Source organism: Vidua chalybeata, chromosome 6, assembly GCF_026979565.1.
Source record: "Vidua chalybeata isolate OUT-0048 chromosome 6, bVidCha1 merged haplotype, whole genome shotgun sequence".
NCBI classification, from domain to species: domain Eukaryota; kingdom Metazoa; phylum Chordata; class Aves; order Passeriformes; family Viduidae; genus Vidua; species Vidua chalybeata.
Genome location: NC_071535.1, coordinates 59,612,601 through 59,638,966, shown reverse-complemented (window position 1 = coordinate 59,638,966; position 26,366 = coordinate 59,612,601). Strand labels below are relative to the sequence as shown.

Below are 26,366 nucleotides of genomic sequence, written 5' to 3'. Positions count from 1 at the left end.
GAGATTGGAAGGAAAAATTAAAAAAAAAAAAACAAACACCCCACAGTTTGTTTTATTTTAAATGTTGAAATGTTGAGGATTAAACTTTTCTTATTTGTAAAAGTCTCTGAACTAGATGTGAACTGCAATACCAGATCTGACTTCTGTATGTGTTTATTTTAAGAGCAGAAATGTTCATATTTTGTCTCAGAGACTTTCCTCTCGTGTATTTTATCAGGTAGTGTTTTGTTCAGCTGAAGTTTATATCCAAACTATTTATTCATTGTGTTGCTTTTTTTTTAATTTTAACTAGCTAGATGACAGAAAAGTGAACTAAAATTAGACTTTTTGGACTTAATACAGTAACAATTAATGCAATTTTGGTTTTAAGATTTGCAAAGTCAGAAGCTACAACGTTTTTCCTTTATATTGCGTATAACACGGAAAACTTCATATATCTGATAACAACATGAAATTAAATGATGAAGGGCTTTTTTAAGCTTTTATGGGCAAAGTTTAAAGCAACACTGAGGAATGAAGGGCTTCCTGCAGTTGCTGGAAGTGTTACAGAGAGGAGCTGCAGGGAGCTCACTTTGCACATGCCATTCTGTCAGCGTCAGCTTTTATATGTAAGGATGAGACTTTGTGCAAACATGAGTCAGGAAATCTGGTTATGGTACCAGTAGGAACTGTAACTCAATATCCATCAGGCCTGTGGAGGAGTTGAGGTGATCTGTGTTTTAAAGCATCAGGTATCAGTCAGATCTAGCATTTTTTTAAATGGGGCTTTCTTTTTTCCTTCACCTTCTGGTGCCCCCCCAAAATTGAAATTCAGACTTGTATTAGCAAACATAATGGTTTATTTTTGAAAAGAGATGTTTGGCTTTGACTTTGCCACTTCATAGTGCAGTAAGTTTAACTATGTTCTATTCCCTTTGTATTTTAAATCAAATTATTTAGCATGTTATGTTTAAAAGCATCATTGCTTTATGCTTGTTGCTCTGACTTCCATCAGCAACACACAGTTATGGTGTTTTTGCAGTGCCAAGGTGCTTCACTTCAAGATATCCCCTCATATAAGGACTCCCAGCAAGATGTTGAATGGGGACTTTAGCAGTTCTGCCATCAACCTGAAGCAATTTGCTATCAGGTCTTTGTTCAACTTTGCCTAAATGATATTTCTCTTTAGGGCTGCCCATTCTGCCTTCCTGTGGGCACTTCACACTTTCCAGCTCAAAATAAACTTGTTTTTTTTCCTTCCTATTCTAGCTATTCTTAAAAACCCTCTGAAACAGCCTTGATTTAACTTATAACAGAATGGGTAATCAATGAAAGAAGAGGATTTTTGCCTTTCTGCCTATTCCAGTGAAGCATATGAAGGGGAAATAGAGCAAGTACTGTCTGTATTAAGAAATAAATGGAATTTAAGCTAGAACCATGGAATGGTTTGGGTTAAAGTCATCTGGTTCCTCCCTCCTGCTATGGACAGGGTGCCTTCCACTATCCCAGGCTGCTCAGAGCCCAGTCCAGCCCACTCCCAGGGATCCAGGGGCAGCCACAGCTTCTCTGAGCACCCTGTGCCAGGGCCTGCCCACCCTCACAGTAAAGAATTTCCTCCTGATATTGAATGCAAACCTGCCTTCCTTCACCTTAAGGTTCTTACCCCTTTTTCTGTCACTACTGCCCTTGTGAAATGTCCCTCTCCAGCTCTTTGGGCACTGGAAAACTGCTGGAAGCTCTCCCTGAAGCCTTCTCTCCTCCAGGCTGAGCCAGCCCAGCTCTCCCAGCTGTCAGATAAATAGGATTTCTGGCTGGAGAGCCCTGGAAGGTGCTGCACAAGTAGCATTCCTTAGGCAGTCATTCTAGTGACCATCAGAGATGATTTGTTCCCTGGACTGCTAGTTAGGACTAAGGATTATCTTAATTAGGGAGTTCCAGCAGGTTCTCAAAGGCCAGGATCCAAATATGAATTTATAACTTTTGTAACTGATGGAGCCATGAGCTGGAGGGATGTGCTCCTGCCTGGGCACTACACAGAGTGTGGCTGGGGGAAAAGAAAGGTGGGAAAGAGAGGGTGGAAGTTGGGCAGATTGCTGCATTCCAGAGCAGGAGTCCTCTTGCAGCTGAAGGAAAACTTGGAGGACTTCTGAGCTTGTCCAAGGCACTTGATATTTCATTATGCCATTAGGTACAAAGCAATGTAATACTTGAATCTGAGTATTTAAAGAGTCTACAAGCATCTATTTATTCATCCTATGAAAAAAAAAAAGGTGGTGGTAGTTAATTACTATGTGTGTCAGCTAAATGTGAGAGGAATTTGTAGGCCACAGACAAGATCTGGATTTCTGGAGTTTCTGTCAAAAACCACACCCCTTGTAATTGATAAAGTTGGTAGCCTCATTATTATGAGCAACCTTGGGAAAACATCTATGTTGCCTAAATTAATCTTGTTCATATTCTTATCTCTGAGCAGCTGCTGGTTCAAGCCAGCCATGAAAGATTCAAATTTAATTAAGGCTTTTCATAGCTCTGAAGAACATCTTACTCACAGTGAACATGTCTGTTAAATATTATGCTCCTTTGGACACAGCAAGTTGTAGTTTTACATAGAGAATGTGAGTTAAGAAATTTGCAAGGGATATTGGCTATGAGCACAATAGCTCTACCAGAGATTTTTCATTTTATTTGAAATGCAAATCTCAGATTAGGATGTACAGTGCAAAACTACTTTAGCAAAATAAATTTTGGGAATTCAGACCAGTTGGCTCTGTCTGCACTTCCTGGAAGATGTCATTACTTAGACTACTATAACAAGCAAGGTTGCAATATCTCTGTGGGCTGGGCTCTAAATTAATATGAGCATGTGGCTTAGAAGGGATGATAATAATTTAGACTTATGTCTGCTTAACAGTAAAACTTTGGCTATTAATAGCAAGGAATTTTTACTTGTCCGGCAAAAAAGTAAATTCTTTTCCTCCTAGAGACCTGAAAAGGTGAGTAGCCTGGTTGTATTTTGCTGGCATATGAATTAATCTAATAAATCCTGAAGGTCAGAATTTACTGATATTGAAGCTTGTACTGTAATGTGAGAGGTAGCTTTTGTTCAGCTGCAAAAACTTTTCTTTTTTAAATATATGTAGTATTTACATAAGTAAATAAGTCATGGTATTCTGCATATGTTGATGTCATTCGGGAATGAAACCTGTAAAAAAGATTTGTAATTAAAATGCCAGCAAATAAATGGATCCTGTTTGAGGGGCTGTTACAAGTGTCTTGTTATTTAATATTATTTTCAAAAGTATCCCCAGTTTATGATATTCCTATAGAATTAGACCAGAAATGGTAGCTGAAAGCCCAGGAGATCTAACAAGCTCTTTTCATAATACTGCTCAGAGCAGCCAAACTGTAAGGAGGGAGTGTCTGGGAAAGTGAGGCTTGCCTGGAGCACACACAACAGGTCTGTCTAGAAAAAGATGTCAAGCAAGTAATATTACATTATCTCTCTGGAGCAAAGAACATTGCTTTCATTAATAAATCCTTGTTTGAGCAGCAGGTTTTGCTGTAGCTGAGTGCAGTTAGGCAGCAAATACACTGTGGGTACAGGTGAGAAAATGGGCTGACTGTGGAGGCAGGGAGGAGATAGAAGATTCACTTCTGGTGGAGTTTTTCAGCAAAGCTTTCTGGGTTTTGCCAAGGCTTTGATGGGAGGTTTTTCCATCAGTCAGTTTTCAAGTTTGTAATGCAGTGTATCAGCATTTTCTGTGCCTTTGTCACTACAAATGATGAAATGCTGTATCAGATATAAGAAATGTCATCCTGCATTTCTTGTTTGAACAGCCATGTGCTGCTCCAGTGGCTTTCATCACAAATAAAACCACGGAGTGCAACCTAGAATTAGAAACTCTATGCTATATTTAGCATTTTTCACTCTTTTTCTGCCTTCTAACTCTGAGCCAGAAATCTGCTGCCCTGATTTCCCAGCACAGCTGGTGGCCATGCATTCCTGGGGGAGTGGCTGGTGGCATGGGAAGTCTTGGTGCCCCTCTGGCACCTGTTTGCCACCTGTAGGTGGATTTCCTGTCACTGAGGTGATTATTCCCCGTGGTATGGCTGCTTTGAACGAGAGGAAATGCTGCGAGGAAGGAGGATCATTGCAACTGAGAGGTCTTTGGTGGCTTGTGATGTGGCAACAGAAGATGGAAGTCTCACAAAAACCAACAAATGGAAGCAGCAGGATCAGGGGGAGTGTCTGGAAAATTCATGTGTGAAAGAAAGCACTCTGAAATTTTAAGTTTATATCAGCTGACTTAATGACTTTCCAGATTATTCTGAGCACAATTTATGTTATTTCCAGTGCAGTTAAATGAAATATTTGGGTGACACGTCCTTTGGTTAAATTTAGCATTGCTTGTACTTAAAAGATTATTTTGACAAAAAAAACTGAGGGACCAAAACCACTCATTCATTTACATTAATCTGAGCCTCGGGTGACAGTAAGGATGAGGCATTCTCACATTGCTCTTCAGATCAATGTGATCTGAAATTAAATCGTGGCTTACCCACGGTGACAAGCTATAAATGGCAGAGTTCAAATGAGAATATTGCAGTTTCTGACTCATTCCTGCATCTGTCTCTCTAGATCCTGGGGTTATCTACATTAACTGGAATCAACATAGGATGTTGATAACACAGAGGTTCTTAATAAATTAGCTTTCTTTGGGTGTGTTTCACCAGCACCATGGAGAAAAGCCCATGTCTCAGGATTCTTAGTTTTCAAGACAAGAAAATAATTTTGGTTGGATGGTACAAATTTTCATTGTAATATTTATTTCAATTCAAACTACTTGAATTCTTAGCACAAGTAATCCCATGATAAACACATATTAGTGGCATTTCAGAGCCATTGGAATCATAGGCCCATTGCCTTTACATCTACCCAGAAGCTGAGTTATTTGAAGAATCATCCTGGAAGTTTTTTGTTTGTTTGTTTGTTTTTGTTTGGTTTTTTTGGGGGTTTTTTTTTTGGGTTTTTTTTATTATCCCCAATGTCAGATGGTAACCTGAATGTATTTAGTCCTGTTTTAAAGTAGCAGCAGTGACTTCAGAGAGCTCATACCTGGGGCATCTTGGTTATTTGAACAGAAAAAATGGGGTTTTTGGTGCCATGAAAGAGGTGGTGTAAAGGCTGAATGGGGATATAAAAAGGAGGAGTAAAAACTATTTCAGAATTTTCTTTACTCTTAAGGCAAAAAATCAAAAAGCAGACCTCCTACAGATTTCTGCTTATAGGCAAGGCATGTTCTGCCCCATGTCTTCACTCCCTCACTGAACCTTAGTCAATCCTCTTTTTTCCCTACAGAGGAAAAGGCTGAAATGTGTTGAATTTTGAATCTAGGAAACCATTGTTAAGGGTGAGGAGCAGGAGAATCTTGGGCTTCCAGTATTTGAAATTCTTTGGGATTTTCTTATTTGCATTTGACTGTTTTAGTAAAATCCTCTTTAAAAAATTAATCAGAACTCCCAAGTCGTCTAGCAAGAGCAGGAACAGTTTTGTGAGTTTTCTTATTACTAGGCTGTATTTTTGTATCACTAGGCTGCATTACTGAGCTGTAGCATGGATTTTGTTTGTGTAGCCTAATGTGTAATGTGACAGTGACACATTTTGCCATCAGGCTATTTAGTGTAATGTATATGGTGTTTATTCTGTCTTTTCAGTAGAGGGAGTAAAGACCTGAAGAAATCCCAGAGGATGGCTTCTGATGCCAGTCATATGCTGGAAGCAGCTTTGGAGCAAATGGATGACATCATTGCAGGTACAACACATTATTTTGCACCACACTGTCTTGAGATTTAACTATGTCTGGTTTACTTTTTTAATAATTATTCTCAATTTATCAAGTTCTCTGACAAGCAGATGTCACTATTAACACTCTGGTTCGATAGCTGTGTGGAGAAAGCTGGAAGTAAAATAAACCCTACAATTTCCCCTCAGACAGGTGAATACTGAAGTAAGAGAGGTTTACTTTGCTTTAATGCTCTATGGTAACTTAAATGCATCCTCAGCCATGTGGTACCATTCCATATTTCATATGTTAGTTTTGTATTTTAATGAGGTTTAAAAAGAGTTCTCACCAAGACTTCTGGCTAGCTGGATAATACATACCTGCATCAAACGCAAGCACATATCGGTATGTAAAAATCCGTGTGTATACATAAAAATGTACATCACTTTTCTAATGCCCTGGGGGCTGTGCTCACACACCATGCAGCAGGGGCTCCTCAAAGGAGTGTCAGGGGAGGGCCATGATCTCACTTGTGCACAATGGGAAAGAATTCACTAAGGCTTTGTAAATCTAAATAGTGACACCCAAGCTGAGCCTTCTTCCCTGGTGATGAAGCCAATGGCATCAGCCTCTTGTTGCTGCAGTTGTGCTGCTCCTTGTTCTTCTTCCTGCTCTTGTAGGAAAGCTTTCTGTCCAGAGACTGATATGGGGCTTTAAATGTCACCATCAGGCTAGATCATTAGCCAAGATTTTTAGTTTAAACAATCACTAGGATTTGGTTGGTTTGTTTTTTGCATCCTCATACGAGTCTTCACTTTATTCTAAATGTGCAAGCTTTAACAGACTGCTGAGATACACAGAACTGTAAATAAGAATATGGGACAGATATAACTGAAATGACTTTTCACACAGATGGAAAAAATTCTAGGCAAATAGGAAAAATCACACATATATCTCCTTGTCCTGAATGCAAAACCTTTTTCTAACAAGATTTTAACCAATGGAAGTTTAGTGAGACTTTATTTTTTCACACCTAACAAAACACTATAGATAGGGAAGCATTGAGCTTCCCTCAGATGTATAAGGAGAGAATAAGAAAAGCAAGTCCCAAACCATAATTCACAACCTAGGGAACTGGAATACTTTTTAACCACTGCAAGCCCTGGGATGCCGTGGAAGCTGTGCTCAGAAGTCAGCTGCACACAAATGGAGCTCAGTGTCTCTCTTCCGTGGTGATTAATTCACAGCTCTGCACACATTGGGCATATCATGGATGCACTGATGGCTCCACGCTGCAGAAAAAGGAAGAAAATGAAAAAAAGAGTCACTCTATTTAAATTGATTTTCAGATTAAAGACTTATTTTTTTTCCCAGGAGCTATCAGCTGTGAGGCAAGTCCTGGCTATGACAATAGAAGTTTAGTGTTGGGTGTTTTTTCATGGTATGGAAAGATAGCCTCCTAATATGTGGCATAACTGGTTAAATAGCAATATATGACAGCCTGAGAAAATAATTTATTTTCCTAAGTTTCGTGTCAGAAAATTGAGGCCAGATGACAGCTTTTATTTTGGTTGGTTGATTTTAATTTTCTTTTCCCTGCTCCTTTTTCAGATTATTTGTGCCATACCATTACAGGGTTTAATCTTGATAAATAAGGAATAGAATTAAATTTTCCCGGGTTTTCAAATGACATCACTTTTATCCCCATCACTTGGCTGTCTTGGTGGTATAGAACAGTAATGCAGAGAAGCAAAGCAAATATTGGAAGAATTATTCCCTGGAAATCAGCTGATCACAGCTGTTCTGTGCTGGTGACCAAGCCCTAAACTAAAAAGACTTGGGCATAAATAAACTCCAGTGGCAAGTGGAGTTTATTTCCACAGTGGTCACAAGAAGATTGACAGCCTCTCCAGGAGAGCTGACTTTGTGACTTTGCATTATTTATATTTTCAGTCTGATATCCACTGATAGGCAGCACAACATTGAGAACAGGCTTATATAAAGATACCTAATGGGAGAAGAAACAAAATATTTCCCAGACAGTGCCTATGTCAAGCCTCGTGGATGTTAATTGAATGCTTCCCATATGATTTCAGAGTTATGTCTACCTGTACTAATAAGGAAACATATTAATTTTTTCCTATACTTAGGAAAAATTAATTTATTTATTTATTATTTTCTTTTGCCAGGAATAGATAAAACTTTTTAAAACAGGTTAAGTCTGTTGTCATTCTCCTCTAGCCAATGTTGTGTGTTCCAGAGCAATTTCTTGAATATTCTGGCATGATTGAAGGACCAAGTAGATCTGCTGGAGTCTATACTTGGCTACAGCTGTTATCCCAATTTGTCTGAAACTGAGGAACAGAATGATTATTCGAGTTTGATTCTTCCTAATTCAATCCAGTAAGCTTCTGTATGCAATTTGGGCAGGGACTGGAAAACAGGAATGGCCTCTTGTCCTGTATGGTGGTGAGAGAAAAAACAAGGTAGAAAACCCCTTTGAAAAGATGGCTCTAAGACTGTACTGAAACAAACCAGGACTGATAATGATAAAAGTTGTTATCACTAACATCCTTGAGTTACAAGCATGGAGAAACATGACAGCAAAACAATACATGTAGTAAAGAAGAGGCTGACAGCAATTAAGAATTATTCAAATAGTATACACAATCAATAGCACACGTGAAATTAGGTAATTATCAAGCATTAAAACACTGCATGTCATCCCAGAGTCTCAAATCAGTGGAGAATTGGAAAATCATGTCTGGATAATGATTCTTCAAGCTCACTTTAAAAATAGGTTCAGCTGTCATATTGATAAGGTCAAATTGCCAAGCCAAAACGACTTGAATATTATTTTTGAAGCAAAAAACATCTGGGTTTGTTGTCAAACATCCCATCCAGGTAGAGCTTCAAATATGGGAAAAATCATCTGTACAAATCTAGCCGGTCTCAGAGTTGACAGGAAACAGCAAAAAAGCAATTTTTAAGAGCTTGTGTTAATTCACTGTATCCAGATTTCATGGGCATCTCCAGGATTCAAAGACAGAGTTTAAAATTCATGACTGATGTAAACTTAGGTAGCTGATAAAAAAGACATTTCTTTTGCAATGAGGCCTGAGTGAGTACTACATGCTTCTCTTGGCCTCAGAATCATCATCTTTAGGCACAAAGTTAGCATTATTCCCATTTTAGAGAAGTCCAGAGATGTATATCTGACACTGTTGAACTTTTGAAGCTTGAGTATAAATGTATATGTACACGTGCAAAAAGGGAGCATCTCTTTGATCAGCCCTCATTTGTTTCGTTCACCTCATTATCAATAAAATATTGGATTGTGGCCTTGTCCTTTAGGGTAAGAATTGGGTATATTCAAATATATATATCACAAGTATTTACAGATTTGGACTTCTTGCCTTCCAGTTGTAGAAGTCCTACCCTCTGCTCCAAGAGGTAACAGCTCTCATGCATGACTCTGATTAATCCAGCCAAGTCCCACTGCAGCCCGTGCTCATTCTCAGTGCAGCACAAAACCTATTAGAGCTCAGACTGCATGAGGGGAGGATTGTGAGGCAAGATTAACAAATTGAATTTCACTGGGCCTGATCAAATTTGACAGATAGGTCAGTGTTCCCAAGTCTTTTATGCCTCGGTACATCTGTACTGATAACCCACCCTCATAGCTATATAAATTAGGCACGCTAAATGATTAGCCTTATTTGACTAAAATAGCAAAAAGGGATAATGTGATTGTCAATGCACATCACTCAGCCATTAGCTGGAGTGACTTGCACTCCAAACAGAGGCTTCCTCTAAAAAAAATGCACCATATATCAGATCCATCCACTCATTCTTCATTTAAGGTGCGTGACTTTGGCATTGTTTCCCTCTGAGCTTTAACCTAGTCATTACTTCTCCTTTTATTCAGCTTGTACCCATTTGTTAAAATGTTTTTCTTTATAGGACTGTAGATTTTGGTTATATTTCTTAGCAATAGATCATAACAAATTAATAGAGTTTTTATTTTACAAATATTTTATATCCAGCTGCTTCTCTCCGGCATCTTTGTAAATCCATTATTCCCCTTTGTGATTAATGACCATTAATTGTAAGGTCTAAAAACTCCCATCACAATATAGTTTGCTACAGAGTCTCTTCAAATTCACCAAGTCATTACTGTAATTACTGAGTTTCCTTTTAACCAGAGCTCCTGCAATCATTGCTCACTGGAAAATAATGAGAAAGTTAAATGTGTTATCACATGAATGTGTATTAATGCTTCAGTATTAGCACAGAAATATTAAAAAGTAAATACAATTAAAAAGTTGAGCAAGGAATACTCATGTTTGAAGTCTCTTCTCCTGAGCTGGCAGAATGCTGGTGTGCAGCTCATGGCTTTGGCTGCTGTGTTAGAAACCCAGCCACTGCCCACAGCCTTGCTGGAAAAGGGGCCTCTAGATGAAATTAGTTCAAGTTTAGAGGCTTTTAGTTCAAGTTTAATATATTTTCCTCATGGGATTTACCAGCCGGAATTTGAAGGAGGACCTGTTTGTGGGGATTATTAAATCACCTCTAATAAGTGATTAGAACTTTGTTTCTAAACAAAAAAAAAAGGAGTACTGACACTCACTTGAACTCCTTTGGAGGGGCTTTAGGTTCTGTGGAATAAAATTTTCACGGAGTTCCTAGATAAATAAAAGGAAATCACAGTATTTCCTGGTGACCTCATCCTTCACCCCTGAATAGCCACATGTCATCACAGGATTCACTGAGTCTCACAGCACTTTAACTGAGGAGGATGGACACCTCTGCTCTGCTTCATGAGGGATTGAAAGTGCCCAGACCAGACAGAGAGCACTTAATCCTATTTTTGTATGTGTGTGTGCTGGGGAGGTGCTGGTGGGTCTCATTTGAACTCTGTGCTGGCTGACATGCAGCTGATGGGCACAGCTGTGACTGTGTAGAATGGCTAGAAAATAGCTTCTATTTGTTCTTTTCCATTTGTACACTTCCAGACAGTTTTATGTTTTTCTCACTTAAATCCTGTTCAAGGTTGACAATACTTTCAAACTCAGAGTTTGGTTTCTGCAGTAAAGGTGTATAACTTTGTAATAGGAATCTTTGTAGAATTTCACCCCAGAGCACTGAACTGACCAGTTAAAATAATGATGAGCAAAAGAGAATAATTTAAATACTAAGCAATTTCTTTCATTGTAGATCAGAGTAAGTGGGCAACAACAGTTGTATTGGTTTTCTTGCATTTTCTGAATAAATTACAATTGTGTTAAAAGGCTGTGCTTCAGTTATGATTGGTGCATTTCCTCTTTTTCTGTTATTTTTCAATCAATGATTTAAGCTATTTTTTCTGAAAAAAATAAATAGCTAGAGCACTTTTTATCTTGCTACTCCTATGCATTAAGTAAGGTGAGCACTTGTGAAGTTACAATATTGTGGCTTTTTTAAACATTAACTACAGTGTGTTTATGCATAGATCTTAAAGCAATAGACATATGTAAAAGGAAATTACATAGAAAATTACTTGAAACAAGGTCTTTGATAGAGGAATACTTAACTTCCTGTCATAACAGTTCCAGAAAATTATGTGTCGAGGGCTTGAGGGGAAGGGAAAGATAAAAATTGTGTGTGACCTTTAAATATCCAGGATATTAAAGGAGGAAATAAAAAAGCTGAACACAATATTTATGGTTTATAATTTGTGGGGTTTTACTTTTTACCACTTAAAATTTGTTTAAGGTGCTGATATTTATCTTCAGACACTTGACTTTAGGAGTGCTAATTAGTTAATTCCTCAGCTATCAACAATAACCTATTTGCAGCAATTAAAAATATTTTAAACATTAAAAAAATAGAGCAGTTCATTGTTTTTCTATTTACTCAATTCATCATTTTTCATGCCAGCTCTCTGTGGCCTTGCCTTTAATTTTGTTAACAACATCTAAAACAAATGTGCACACTTGAATAACCACTACAGCCATTTGTTACTATAGCCAGATATTTATTAAGACTTTTACACGTGCTGTAGCCTTCAGGTTAAGAGTTTGCATAAGTGTCCAGGTGCATTTTTATTCTGTGTTTTTAAAAGCAAGTGAAAATCAGGGCACCTTGCGTGCTGATTTGTGCCTGTGCAGCACTGGCTACTGATCCCTTCCCCAGGGTTGCCAGAGCAACCTGACTTTTGGAATTTCCTCAGTTTTGGGTGCTTCACTTTGCAAGAGCTGTCCCCAAACGTGCTTCCCCTTCTCACTTTCTCAAAATCATGGGGCTCTGAGCACAGGGTGGAGAGGGGAGCCTCTCAATCTTGCTTGCAGGACCGATGGATTCCCTCTGCAAACAGGGCAGAACTTACAGAGCTGAAAGCACTGAGAGCATCTTTCCTATTCATACTTAATTATCTAAAAAACAGGGCTTTGAAGTTGTTTGCTGTAAGGCAAAGGGGTCCTTTGCATGTCCAAGTCAAACTGATTTACTGATGTATTTGCTCTTTGACTTCCCTTGCAAGTGTTTCTGCCTTTCCAGCAAAGCAAAGTTAGATCTTTTCTTGAGAATGGGAGTTAAAACTAATTCAAAATGAAAAAATACTTAGAGTTTAAATGTGCTACTTAAATTTTTTTGTCCTGACAAGAGATAGGTTTTTTTAGTATAAAACAGCAAAAATTCTGTCATGTTCTAGACACCTACACCAGCTTACCAAAGTGCAGCAATGCATTGCAGTAATACCAAATAAACTCCATACATCAACACTGTTTTTACTGAGTTTTGAGGAAGGACTGAAAAGAAACATAAATAGCTGCAGAGACAACATGTGGCAAAGAAAGGCAATTAAACCATGATGGCCAAAATGCCACGAGATTGAAAATCTGAGATCCTTTTGTAGTTTGGATGATGTGATCTGTTCCTCAGTACATGACTGAGTCAGTTGTTTAACAGGACAGAGTTCTAAGATTTAAATTTAAAGAAGTTTGATATCATTAAATTCTGAATCGTATCTTGTCCCCTTCTTACTTGAAGCTAATGAAATTGATTTGAGAGTGCTTTTAAAGATGAAAACTGTGTAACATTAATGAAACTAGTTTCCTTCACTTCCTCACAAACTGAATGATCTTACTACTGCTTATTTCAAACAATTACAGATTTTGTGCTAAAAACAAACTGTTTTACTTAGACCATTGATTTCACTGGCCTTAAATACACTCCTTTTTTATGTGTAATTAAAAAAAAAAAGAGTTTTTGCAAGTATATTTTATTCTTTAATAAATGTGTTGGTCCTGTTTTTCCTGTGCAATGGAGACTCAGCCTCAAACCTCCATCACAGCTGCATAATCCATCCTCCTTTTTTTTTTTTCACCAGGCTGCTTAGCTTGTGTTTCTGGATAGGAGAGACTTTTTTGTTGTAGCTGTGTGTGCAGTCCCTAAAAGTGCTGCACATCACAGCTCAGCGTCGAGAAGCATGTAGGAAAGAAGTCTGAGTAATTACACTGATAATTTGCATAAGAAATTATAGACAGTTCTTGGAAATTGTCTCAAAGATTCCACGTGTGATTGTAGGCTGAAAATCATCTGAGCTGGGTGAAGCTCTCATCTGAATGTGGTGAGTAGTGATTTTAGGCTTGAAATTTTTTTCCTAGGGCTTCCTGCTAATCCAGCTTAATAGTTATTTTCCCTGTAGTTAAAGATCTAAAAGCAGAGATTTGAGAGGTTAATATGAGCTGTGATTCAAAATACAGTTTGTGATGTATTCTGCATTAGAGTATGGGAAGAAAGGATTGGGTGAGCTCCCTCTTCATTCATTCTGCAGGAGGCTTTGGAAGCAGGAGGCTGAAATATGTCCTGTCCAGCCCTTGCTGCTAGTTTACATAAATTCACATTTTCAAGGCTGTCTTCATGAGAAAAAAGAAAACTGTGCTTCAAAGAAAATTGCACTGTGTAATCTTGAAAGGAGAGAGGAAGAACTTGGACATCCTCTATGCTCACTGAGTAAAAATTCAGGTAAAAATGTGTTCTCTAGCAGTGTAATGATTGCCGGAAAGGCCAGAGGGGAATGCATGTTTATAACTTTATTCTAACCACTGTTGGTCAGATGTCAATATTTTTACTCATGAATATTTCAGCTTTGTAGGAAGTCATCCTCACCCAGTATAGATGTAGTTTTTGGTGTTTGCTGGGGGGGGTTGTTGTTTTTTGCTGATATCTGATCTAAAGGAGCCAGCATTCTTAGGAAAATCTCTTTTTAACCACTGGTGGTTGAGTTGTACATCACCTGGATTTTTATTTTTTTTTTTCAAAACTCAGCAGTTTGAGAGTGAAAAAATTGAGATGAAAAGGATGAATGCAGGGGATCAGAAGTTAAGATGCAAGGGAGAGATCAGCCACATCTACTGCTAGGAGAGATGGAAGCTGTGTGATGGATGAATGCACACAACATGGGCTGAGGAGAGGGGTTTTTCCACCTGGCAGGGTTTTTGCCTCTTTCTTTACTTGTGCCTAGTAACTTATTTTTGCAAGCTACTGGCAGTGCTGTTGTCTGAATAGGTTATGTATTTGCCCAAAAGGAATGTTTCTTTGAAGCCATTCTGCTAATTGCAAGGAACTCTGAGAGAAAAAATGTGCTTGCACCGTCAGGGTATAAGAAATGTGTAACTTAAAAGTTGTTTTGCTTGTTTTATTACTTATTTTATTCTTTCTGCCTACATATAATGTGCAGCTGCCTTTAACCTCCTTCACTCACTGACTGGGGAGGCCAGGAGGGAGCTACTTGGAATGTCTTAGTTTCAACATTTTTCTCCCTTTCTTTCTTTCTTTTCCTGCTCTTCTGAAGTGAACATTCATGATGAACAGTTGTGTTCCAGTAGTACACTAGGCACTGGTGTTGGATATTATATAAACCTCACAACAAAAGATTTCCCTGTGTCCTGTTTACCCCTGGAAAAAGAAGTGAGGTACAGGAAGACTGTGACTTGTTCAAGAAAAAAAAAAATTAGTCCTTTTGTAAGAGTCATTTTTCCTGAGTATTGGTAAAATTCTGATGTTTGAACTGCATTCTTCCCCTCTTCAGTTATTTATAAAAAAGCTACACAGATGTAAACAGCTGTTAATGGTAGAGAATGCTGGTAACAAATAATGTTACCATCTCTTTTCATTTCCATTAATCTGCAAGAACATCCAAATTCTTACTGTCTGCTGCTAAAACTTCATGTGCTTTGCAGCACTATGATATCAAGGTTTAAAGCAAGGCAAAGTAATACAATTATTTACTCCTACACACTTCTGTTTTCCAGGGTGTGCTCTTCTCACGAGCAGTGCAATCCTACTTAATATGAAACTACATGGAAAGCAAATAAGAGAAGCAAGCCTGTGATTCATTTGAATTTTAGCAGCAAATCAGGAAGTTTTCTGAATTAAAATGCTGAGTTGGGCTCTGTATTTCTGCATTTCTGTCCCTAGTACAAAGTGCTTTACTTGTTGCATTCAAAGGAGTTCTCCACTTTCCATTGCAGCTAGGAGAATAAAAGGGGACCACGTTAGCAATCCATAGCAAACCAGTTTTATAGTAACTCAGCATTTTGCAAAATGTGAGGATGCAGAGAATTCTGCCAGTCTGAACTGTCAGTTGAGGAGCCTGGGATAACTCAAGGATGCATATAGGGCATGCCCAGTCTCAAGAAATCACAGAATTGCTGGCTGGCTCTGCCTGTGCTCCAGCACTTTAGAAATTTTCTCCTTTATGGAATCAGTTTCTTAAACGTGACAGTCCACGTGTGTATGTGTTGTTTTCCCTGGTATTTTGGTAGAGGCAAATCAAACAAAGGCACGACGAAAAGTGTGACTATCGCTGGCACACTGAATTTTCCTGCATCACCTGGGATTGTTTGCTGTGGAAGGCAGATGGTGTCAGGGACGTTGCAGTCATGGTAATGCAAGGATTGAGGCAAGAGGTGACACACAGTGAGTCTCTTGGGCTGGTGAACAAAGGTGCTGCCAGTACTGTCCAGGAGAAAGCTACAGTGGTACATTTGATGGAGGTGGATATTTGACTATATAAACTATCTACTTAGTGCAATTAACTGAACTCCTGAATTATTGTTTTAAATTGTATTTAGCTTAGCTTCTTTTTTCACACCTGAAGTATAATATATTAAGTTTATGTGATTTTGTTTGGATTGTGTGGAATTTTGTTTGGTTTTTTTTTCTCTTGCCTATGAATAAAAAATATTCATAATACTAACATGAAACAATCTATAGCAGAATGCTCCTTTCAGTTTTTCCCATTCCATAAATATTTTAAATTACCAGTTCATTGAGGGGGTAGCCACCACAGCTGATTATGAAATAGCTTTGAATCCTGTCTGATTTTCTAGAGTGAAAAGTGCTTGCTAAGCAAAAAGAAAATATTGGCATGGAGTTTTCCAAAAGAGTGAGAAATGGCACAATAACCAAGGAATCAATGCTACTTAAGAAGTCAGTGTCATATATCAGTTTGTGTGTGCATCTCTCAGAATGTAATAAGCCTCTCTGGCTGAATGAAAAGATGTAATTGGTTATATGATCCAAATGGCCCTTACTCCATTTGGAAATGTGCTATTTTCAGTTTAATAGTTTAATATTAATCTGCATTAGGAGATACAGGAACAGAAACAAGCTGGCCTGAGTGGCTGAGAGCATAGAAACACATAAGAAAATGTCATTTGGTGGTTAGAGAACACAAGTCCTGCAGAGCAGTCAGCTGATCCTCCCCTCAAAAGGAAGTAATTCAGGAAGCCAAGGTTGGTTTACGAGGTGAGGCTGTCTCGTGTGGCAGCCTTGGAGCAGCGGATATTGAAGAAACTTTATCTTGGACATGGTCTTGGCCAGAAATTAAGATGAGATCTTACACTTGAGGTATTAAAATTAACCCATAAGCAGTAGAGGTCAACAGGATCAAACAGAATATTCTGAGTCTGAAAAGAGATCAAGATAACATGAAATGCTCCAGCAGTGAAAATGACTGTTGCTTTATCAAAATAAAAAAAAGGAAAATCCTACTACAGAGCCTTGCAAAATTTCTAGGGAGGGCTTTTCATTATTTAAAATCTCCCACATGGATTGCATGGCAGAATTCAGGCCACACAAATTTTTTTGCAAAAACATGACAGACTATTTCGGGTCATTGAAAGAGTTTTTGAAGAAAATCTGATTAATATTATATAAATTTTCCCAAGAGCTGTGAGTAAAATTAAGCATTCATTAAATGAGAGACCAAGTATTATCTTTGTTCAAAGACTGGTTGACATGGGGAATAATGTTAGCATTAAAGGATCAATTAGCAGTTTGGTTAAAAGCTTCTTTGGGTGCAGAAGTTATTTCTGTGTCCTGGGACCTCCAGTATTGGTGTATTCATGAGATATGTATCAGGCTGCAGGTAAAATGAAACACTGGGTTCAAACATGGTCTGCAATGCCCAGATCGTGGTAGATAAATGACCCCAGCAGGCAAACCAACACTGATTAATGAGAGGTGCTCTGCGCTCAGGAAGAAAATCTGAATTCCTTATACATTTGTGCATCACGTTAGACACATCTGCTCAGGGGAAAAATAAACTTAGCAGGTCATTTTCAAAGACCCCGTGAAGATTTTTTGTTCTTTTCGTTGCTAACACGTAAACTATGTTAAACACAGGAGTAAAAAGAATAACAGCGAGGAGATTATTAAAATCCCCTTGTGTGCATCAATTATGCTCTCTTCTAATGAATACTCAATGCTATGTGGAGCCAGTAAAATGTGAATAATCAAAAACCTAAAAAAAACTCCCATTAAGTCAAATAGGAAGGGAAATTCTGATTTTTTTATGCCAGAGAGAACATGAATGAAGACATGTGTACAATCTATTATGTACACGAGGCAATGGATTGTAAATAAACACTTTAAAAAGTAGAGCAAGTAGAAATTTTCTACCTGACTGGTTCCTAAAGACACAAAGGCATATTAAATTAAATCAAAGTCTGAAATTCAGGGCTGAGGAAACAGAGCTCGTTTAAGTGTGCATCTTATTGAAACCCATAGTGTACTAAAAAAAAAGTTTTGGAAATATTAGAATTTGTATTATTTATAATTCTTCCATACATGAGTTATGGTCTTTTTTGTGCCTATTGTTGTTGAGAAAAATAATATTGGTGTTGAGGACTGGCAGGAGAGAGACAGTACAATTGAGAGAATTTTTTGTAATTTATAGGGCTAGAAAAGTTTCATTTGCTATTTTTATTGCTAACCTTTTTGGTATTGTTCTCTGTGGGAGAGCCCTAAACCTGCTCATGGTCATTTATATTTTTCTAGACCTGGTAACACCACCTATTTTGATCCCAGTTTCTTGTCAGAGAGCTGCATCAGTCATTTTTACATTGCTGAGCAGTGTGGGGACTTTCAGTGGTGTAGCTGAGAAGTTAGTGACATCTCATGGTAACTGTGGAAAATTACAGGTGATTTGGGATAAGCTTTGGGATTTGTAATTTGGACACTGCAAGCATGATCTAGGCCAAAATTCTTTTTTGAGATGCACGTAGACACCTCTTGCATTTGGTTCTCCAGATTTCATTTTTTATCTAGAGGCTAATTCAGGTATTTCTAAGCCTGAAATTAAGGCTTTCAGCCTAGAGTGAAACTTGTCAGTCTGAAGTCCAAATGTTGTAGCATGCAGTACCTATTAATTTGCCCCTTACAAAGCAATTATATGACATTATTGTCCATCCTCATTTTGGTTTTCTTTAGGCACAAAGTCAGCCACAGATTATGCTAATGGTGGTTATGATATTGTGTCACCTGCTCCATCAGTGTACCTGGGCACATTTCAAATTTTGCACCTCCTGGAGGATCTGAAGATGGCCCTGGAGATGCTGGAGGACCCTCAGGAGAAAGAAGCTCTGCGAAACCAAATCCCAGGGGCCACAGCACTGTGTCTGAGGGAGTGGTTTGAGGAGAACCTGGTGAGTTGTTATTTGAGCTTTTCCATTTTGTCTGCAAGCAGGGCTGGGTCAAGTATTTCCAGGCTTAAATTATTTTTATAGTTACTGAAATCTGCATACTTAGAAAACTGCAGGGGGTGGTGGGCAATAATAGCTGAGGCTATCACTGCTTTATGTGCAGATTTCTAAAGCAATGCAGATACAGGACTAGAAGAAGTTGATAAAAGACCTTAGTCCTTTGAGGAGAGAAGAGATAGTAAAAATGAAGCACAAAAAAGTTGCCTTTTCTGTGGTTTTTTTTTTTTTTTTTAATTTGGTTTTCTTTATTTTGCTGGAGATAACACATTTATAACTATTTATAAAACTTCTAATTTTTAAACTGTCAGTTTAGGACAGAGTGGCATTGTCTGTTGAAGGGACAGATCCAGACCCTCATTTCCTTTTCCTTGCTGCATTGCCTTTGCTATCAGTATTTCAAATCTCCAAAGCATCCTGTACACCAGGCAGGGGGGGCAAATGCAGGAAAGCCTTTGATTCTGAAGGGGAGACATTCCTGTTGGGATAGATGGGGAATAAACATCTGACTACTCTGGAAAAGACTGAGGTTTGCCAGATGAGGAGCAGATCCTGAGACAAACCTCAAAAGAAGAAACTCACTGGGTGTAAAGGAAGATAAAACACAAAATTCCCCTTCCCTAAACCTGCCACTGCCAGGGACTCCTGGGGTTCCTCATGAGCAAAATAAGAAAACCTGGTTAATATTATTTAAATTTTCCCAAAAGCTGTGAGTAAAATTAAGCATTCATTAAATGAGAGACCAAGTATTATCTTTGTTCAAAAACTGGTTGACATGGGGAATAATATTAGCATTAAATGATCAATTAGCAGTTTGGTTAAAGCTTCTTTGGGTGCAAAAGTTATTTCTGTGTCCTAGGACCTACAGTCTTAGGATGCAGGATATTGTAAATGCAGGTGAACCTGGTGGGAAAAAATGATGATGTCTGAATTCACTTCAGAAGGCTGAATTATTTCTTTATTATAACTACGCTATAATACATTAATATACTATTTAAAGAAGATACTAAAGTTACAAACTTACTTGCTCTAAATATTATATTTAACTCTTTCACAACTTGTGACTTTCTCGTGAGAGTCTAGATACAGGTGGATCTGATTGGTTATCCAGCTTAAACAATCTTTACTAGAATCTAATTAAGTAATCACCTTAGGTAAACAATTTTTAAACACATTCTACATGAGAAAAACAAGGAGCAGAAATAGAAATTGTTTTCTCTTTCTTTCTTCTGTGCTGCTTTATGAAAAATCTTGAAAGAAAGAATAATGTGCTTGCCACAGCAGGAAATGCAGGAAAGCCTTTGATTCTGAAGGGGGGACATTCCTGTTGGGATAGGTGGGGAATAAACACCTGACTACTCTGGAAAAGACTGAGGTTTGCCAGATGAGGAGCAAATCCTGAGACAGACCTCAAAAGAAGAAACTCACCGGGTGTAAAGGAAGAGAAACACAAAATTCCCCTTCCCCAAACTGGTGGGCTCCTCATGAGGAAAACCTACCTGTGGCTTCCCCAGCTCCAGAAAGTTTCCTGGATTAATGGTTTTTCTTCTGGCTGTGTCAGTGCATGTGATTTTCATGGAACCATGCCTGGTTTGGTGTTTATGATCTGCTGGGGCAGCCAGTGCTGGCTGGAGCCCCATGTTGGTGGAAAGGTGGCTGCTTTTGTTTGAGCTTGTCAACTGCTGGCTCCTTGGCATTCTTCACAGAGTGCAGGTCTGTGGCTGGAAAATCCTGTTTGGGCCCACATGACAGAAAGGAATGAGAATTTGGTCGCAGCTTTGAAAGCTAAAGGTGTAGGCAATTAATTCCACATCTGTTTCATTTGCATTTACAGTGTTAGATTTTGGATTTAGATATCCTTAGGCCAGCTTTTACCAAATGCTTGCCTCAGCAGAAATTTTAATGATTTTTTTCTAATCTTTATGATAGCTAAGAGATGAGTTTAGTGCATAAAAGACAAATTTTCAGAGTTGTTAACAGTAAAATTGGACCTGTATCAAGAGCAGTGTTCATTTCACAAATGAATTGGGCAGTCTGGATTCAGAACCAAGAAAACAGGGAAGGTGTGGTTTGGAGTATCTCTAGTGCAGGATGGAGAGATGACTGTTTTTAAATATTCTGCACTGCTCTGCATCGAGGAAGGGTAATGCATAGTTGCTGTGACTGTTATTTGAAAATGGACAGTAATCTTGTGTTTTTGAAGACCTTTCTTGTACTTTTTTTTTTATGCAAATAATTTGCAAGCATGCATATAATTTCCGTGGAAGAAACCTGATAAAATTCAGCTCATCAAATGAAATGGAAGATGTATTTCATAGTTGTGTCCCGTACTGAAATGTCCTTTGTTTGAAATGTGACACTTAATATGCATCATACAGCAGGATACCTGAGGTAGTGAGTTGTAAAGAATGAGAACTCTGCATCTCACTGAATCCATTCACACTGGAAGCCTCAAAAGCAGTTTGGTGATCATTGCTTGTGAGTTTGTGGGCCCCAGGTTGGCCCCTGGGGGCTCACCTGGCAGGGGACACTGTCCTGGAGCAGTTCTGTGTCAGGAACAAGAGACACATTGGACTTTTTCAGTCTTCAGGTTCTTGTTTTATTGTTATCTTACAAGACTTCAGCAGGCTGTCTGCACCCAGACCTTGCATGCGTGAAAACAGCACAAAAATGGCAACGACCTCGTGCTGCAAGGTCTTTTTAAGTCTAATCAAAAACTAAACTACCCAATTAAGAAGTGACACCTAGATTATTTCCCTTTCTAACCCAATAACTGACCCCTAAAGGCCCACAATGTGGATTTTTCTGTCCAATTACAAGATACCACCCAAACCCAAAAAGAAAGAGGAAGAAGAAGAGAGAAGAAAGGAACTGGAGACAGCACCCTATACCCTCCATCTTGAACCCATCTAGAACATACTAAAAGTCCTAAAACCTAAATTTCTCACCCATGTGACATACTATACTACTCTCTACAATCTCTACAATCTATTTCACAATTTTGTGGTCTCTGGTTTACTTTGAGGCTTAGGAGGCCTTCTCCATGAATGAGGGTCAAAGTCAGTGTTTTCCTGGGAGTCAGAGCACCCCAGGGCAGACAGGGGGATATCCCCCTTGCCCTGGGTTCCCACAATTACTCCATGAAATGCTGGAGTAGCATTAAAATACCCCACTCAGATGTGGCACGTTCTCCAGTGCAATGAGCTCCTAAGTGTCTTTTCTAAGCATTCTGTCTAAAATGTAGGATAATAACTGAGCACTGAGATTTGGAGTGGATTTTAATTGTTGTATTCAACTGAAACGTTACATAAGACATTGTTTAATATCAGTAGCAGTATTTGAATTGCAATAAACATCGCATGTGAAATGTATGCAGTGAACAGTGAAATAATTCCTTTGAGATTTTATTGTTTAGAGTTGTTACAGGTTAAATAACAGCTATAAATGGAGAAGGATTTTCTTTTGTGACTGATTAATTCCACATCTGTTTATTTTTGGGGTCCATGCACCTTCCTTTGAAGCTGCAGAGCTGCTCTAGCATGCCACTGAATAGCTTCAGAGACTACAGCAATTGCTCTGTTTCTAACATTTTATTTGAATGGGCACCAAAAATATTCCAAACGTATCCTGATTCGGCACACATTAGAATGTAAAGATACAAAAATCTATTCCATGTTTTTAAAAGTGGATTAGTATGCTTCTTTCAAGAAAAGTGTGGTGTTTTCCTTCACTTCTGTGTGTGGTTGAAAATTGTATTAAAAATCATTTCAGCTGCCATGGCCGACCAAGAATACAAACAATGTGCCTAATGAAAATAATTTGAATGTGTGTTTTGCCACTGCCCTGTGTTGCTTGGCTGGGAAACCAGAGAAAGGGAAGTCAGAAGGAAAGCTGGAGGCTCATTCCTGCTGGATAGTATCAAACAGCAGCACTTGGCTGCCAGCATTTGCCTTGAAGCAAATTACAGGATAAAAGCCCCAGTGGTTGTCTGGTGTGCTCCTTCTGCATTAGCAATCTTCATAACCTAGTGCAGCCCTGAGAGCTCTCTGAGGCCCAGGGTGGGTGTCCCTGCTCTGTGTTTGCCACACAGCAGGATTTGGGATTGCAGCTCAGAGGACAGAAAGTGGCCGGATTTTCTTTGTGCTGTTTTTATTGTACCTGCATGGGGAAAATAACCTCTGCAGAAAATTGCCCCTTGGCCTCATAACTCAAGTAGCTTTGCAGCTTTGGGAATTGCCACTTAATGTGCTGAACTGCACCTCCAAATAAATAAATAAAGGCTGTGGAGTTCAGCCTTTGGCCAGCTTTGAGGCCCACGGGTTTGTCACCGATCAGCCAGGAAGTTTCTGTGCTGATTTTAGATACTGCAGCTGGTCTCACCTTCCTCCAGGTCCACAGCACCAAACTCTGGAATTTATCAGGCATGAAATGTCACCAAGTGATGTTTCAGATTAATTTAATTTTTCTTTTTTTTGTTTTTTTAACCAATTGTAACTTTTATATTCTTTGTCCTATCTGCTCTAGGTGTGAATATCAAAGATGTGGGAAAATTTAGATATGTGTAGAATAGGAAAACTTTAGGCCTCACATTTCATACCTGATATTACCTTCCCTATTAACCCTTTTGAGAGCAGCTGCTGAATTCCTTTTTCTTATGGAGCCAATAGTGATTTGGTGTTTCCTCTAAGATCAAGACACAGCATCTGTTGAACTAAAGGTGTTCTTTTAGAAAAGGACTTTTTTTTTTTGTTTTTGTGGTCTGGAATCTATGAAAAATTCATGTTCCCGAGTTTACAGAATAACTGGACACAGTAACTGTGCTGTCCCTGCTTTGAGATAGATGAAATAGGTTTGACAAAGTTAGCACTGAATTTGGAAAGATTCTGTGTCATAGAAAGAGGATTTTATAGTTGCTGTAGTTGCACAAATCTTTTGACAAACCTAAAGTGGAAGAAAACATGATTAATTATAGACTTTTAACTACTTAAAAATTGTATTAAAACTTTTACCTTGAAGAGAATGTCTGAAGTGTTTTATATGGCTTTATGATTGTAAATTCTTTGGCCTTAAAAACAACACAAAGACCTAGGGATTATCTGGGAGAGTTTGTACAAAACAAATTTGTGGATAGTATCCATGTTTCTTGTTAAATATTTCAGTATTGCCAGTGACCACGTGACCACCTATCACAAAGCAGATAGTAATTTCAGCATTAAAAATTAACTGCTGCAGTGACAATTTGGCTTTGTGAGCTGAGAGAGAATTTAGTATTTAGTTACAGCTTCATAACTCTAAATGAATTTCCATGCTGTTCATTCTGGGTTTTATTCTATCCAAGTAGAATCCTTTATGCAATCCTTTTTTGAGTAAAGAGGAACACTTATGCTCTTACAATGGACCCTAAGCCTCATTTTCAGGATTGCAAAATATGATCTTCCTCCTAGTGGAACATCTATATTTAAAGCAATCCACTCCATCATGCAGCTTTATATAATGAGCATTAAAATGCCAGTTCTTGAGAACTCATTAGTATTTTCCTGATTATTCAAAGGTTTTTTGGAAGCTTGTCTCTGAAAATCTTTCTAAATATTCTCAATTTGAGGAAATGGAGAGAAGAGCAGAAGAAATAGTAGAGGAACATGCGGTAGAGGCAATATTTAATAAATGTGATTTGCCTTATGATATGTGCTGTGCTTTGTTGCTTCTGAGGATCCATTCTTTAGTGGTAAAACCAGAGACTTTTTAGCAGAAACAGGATAAATTCTTTACAGTCTTGGTTGCTATTCACTCATAGTTAATGTTCAAAAGGGATTGTTTCCACTGAGGGTTAAAATCAAGGAGTTTTTTTCCCCAGTATCTTAACAGAGACTTGAGTGAAAACAGCAAAGCCCAGTTCAGAATTCTGACTTGATGGAGCTCGTGGAGTTTTGAAGTCACTTCAAAGTTTTATTTTAAGCATGTGTTAAAGTGCTTTGCTGAAACCCAATCACTGGCCTCTCTATTTCACTTTTGTCCAAGATTCATTTCACAGGGTTATCCATCCAGAGGAGAGGCAGAAAATGACTGAGTTCAGGGCACTTCCATGCACTTGAAAACAGGCTTTTACAAAAGCATCAATAGCATTTTTCAGCAACAGCTGAGTGGGAAGGGAATGTATTCTGAGCAATACCAGTTAAAGTCATTTATCTGCTGGGAGATCTGACTGCAGAACTCAACTGCTGGGAGTCCTGATGGAGATATTTATAGCTGGATCTCCCCACTGCCAAGGGATATCAACACATGTTAGATTGAAAAGGGAGCAGCAGAGCCCGCTTGGGACAGCGTAGGAAAGCAGTCGTTCCATGAGCATTCATGTTTATTTTTGCCAGCTTGAAACATTAGATGGGCTCTGTTTTCTGAGAGCTGAAAATTGAATATCCCAGTCCTCTGCAGAGCTCCAGCTCCCTCTCGGTGGACTGATGATGCAAGGAAGGCCTGAACTGGAAAAGCTGGTCCTCTCAGGGTTCCCCAAGTGTATCAGAGCAATTCACAGAGCCAGCAGAGAGGTGCCCTTCATGTGTTCAGCCAGTTAGGAATACTAGAATGCCTTGGAGATAGTGGAACTGCTGGTGTACAGAGCTTGCATGGAGCTTTTCTAAACCAGGCCTATTTTTTCCAATGTTCTGTGGTTGCTTTGTCTGGGAAGAATCAACCCCATCACCTCTGACTATGAGTGCTCACTGCAGCAGCTCTCAGAAGAGGTAAGGTCTCCTCTACATGAAGAACTAATAGAAGTTTAAAACAGTTTTGCAGTGGATGGGGTTGATTTAGATCTCTTCCTTAAAATGTCATTTTCCTTCACCCTTGTAATGATCAGCAATGTTTAGCAGAGCCACCCTAAGACTGCAGTGACCAGAAGTGCTTAAACAGGACTGAGTTATGGTCTGAGGCTGAGAGTACTCATGGAAGACAGGTGATGTTCCTGCTATAACAGCAGGGCCTGTATTTTATGTAAGTTTTTCAAGATTTCAGTTTTTCAAGACATGTATGAAGTTTGCCCTCAGGTGCAATCCTCAGCTACATGGCCTAGGCACACCTTGATGCTGTCAGCAGAATACTCTGTAGGAAGCCACGATTTTGTACAGAAATTGCAAGTTATCCTTCAAAAATACAATTTATTCAGTTCCATTTGTACAAGTCTCATTCAGCTCTTGGCTTCAGTGCCTTCCTTTGCACAAAGTGTCTGAATATCCCATTAATTCATCTTTCCTTTTGTGTCTGATGCTATGCACCTTTTCCATCTCACCTTCTGATGTCTCCCTACAACCTCCAGCTGCATTACCTTTCACTGATTTAAATGTTATACACTGCATTCATTTAACCAACACTCGTGCATAAATGCATTTTTCAAGTGGAGCTACAGGAAACATTGGAAAATGTTTTCCATAAGGTAATTAACAGAGGGACTGGTGAGAGGGAATTGTTTCCTTAAACAATTGTGTTGACAAAAATGGTGTAGAGGTTATGTAGAGAAACTGGAGACTTTTAAAATTTAGTTAAAAAGCCCCTGTATTGATTTGGAGGCATTATTTGAATA

The 26,366-nt window shown here is 38.6% G+C and overlaps 1 protein-coding gene across 4 annotated transcripts in view; it reads left to right on the top strand.

The window, feature by feature from the left end:
- PPFIBP2 (PPFIA binding protein 2) overlaps positions 1-26,366 on the top strand; it is a 93,864-nt gene that overhangs the window by 10,723 nt on the left and 56,775 nt on the right. For all 4 annotated transcript variants that reach the window (XM_053945001.1, XM_053944995.1, XM_053944997.1 and 1 more), the window contains exons 2-3: positions 5,695-5,792; positions 18,522-18,736. In XM_053945001.1, coding sequence (XP_053800976.1) covers positions 5,729-5,792; positions 18,522-18,736 — 279 coding nt within the window. In that variant the 5' untranslated portion in view covers positions 5,695-5,728. The remainder of the gene's footprint in view (positions 1-5,694; positions 5,793-18,521; positions 18,737-26,366) is intronic.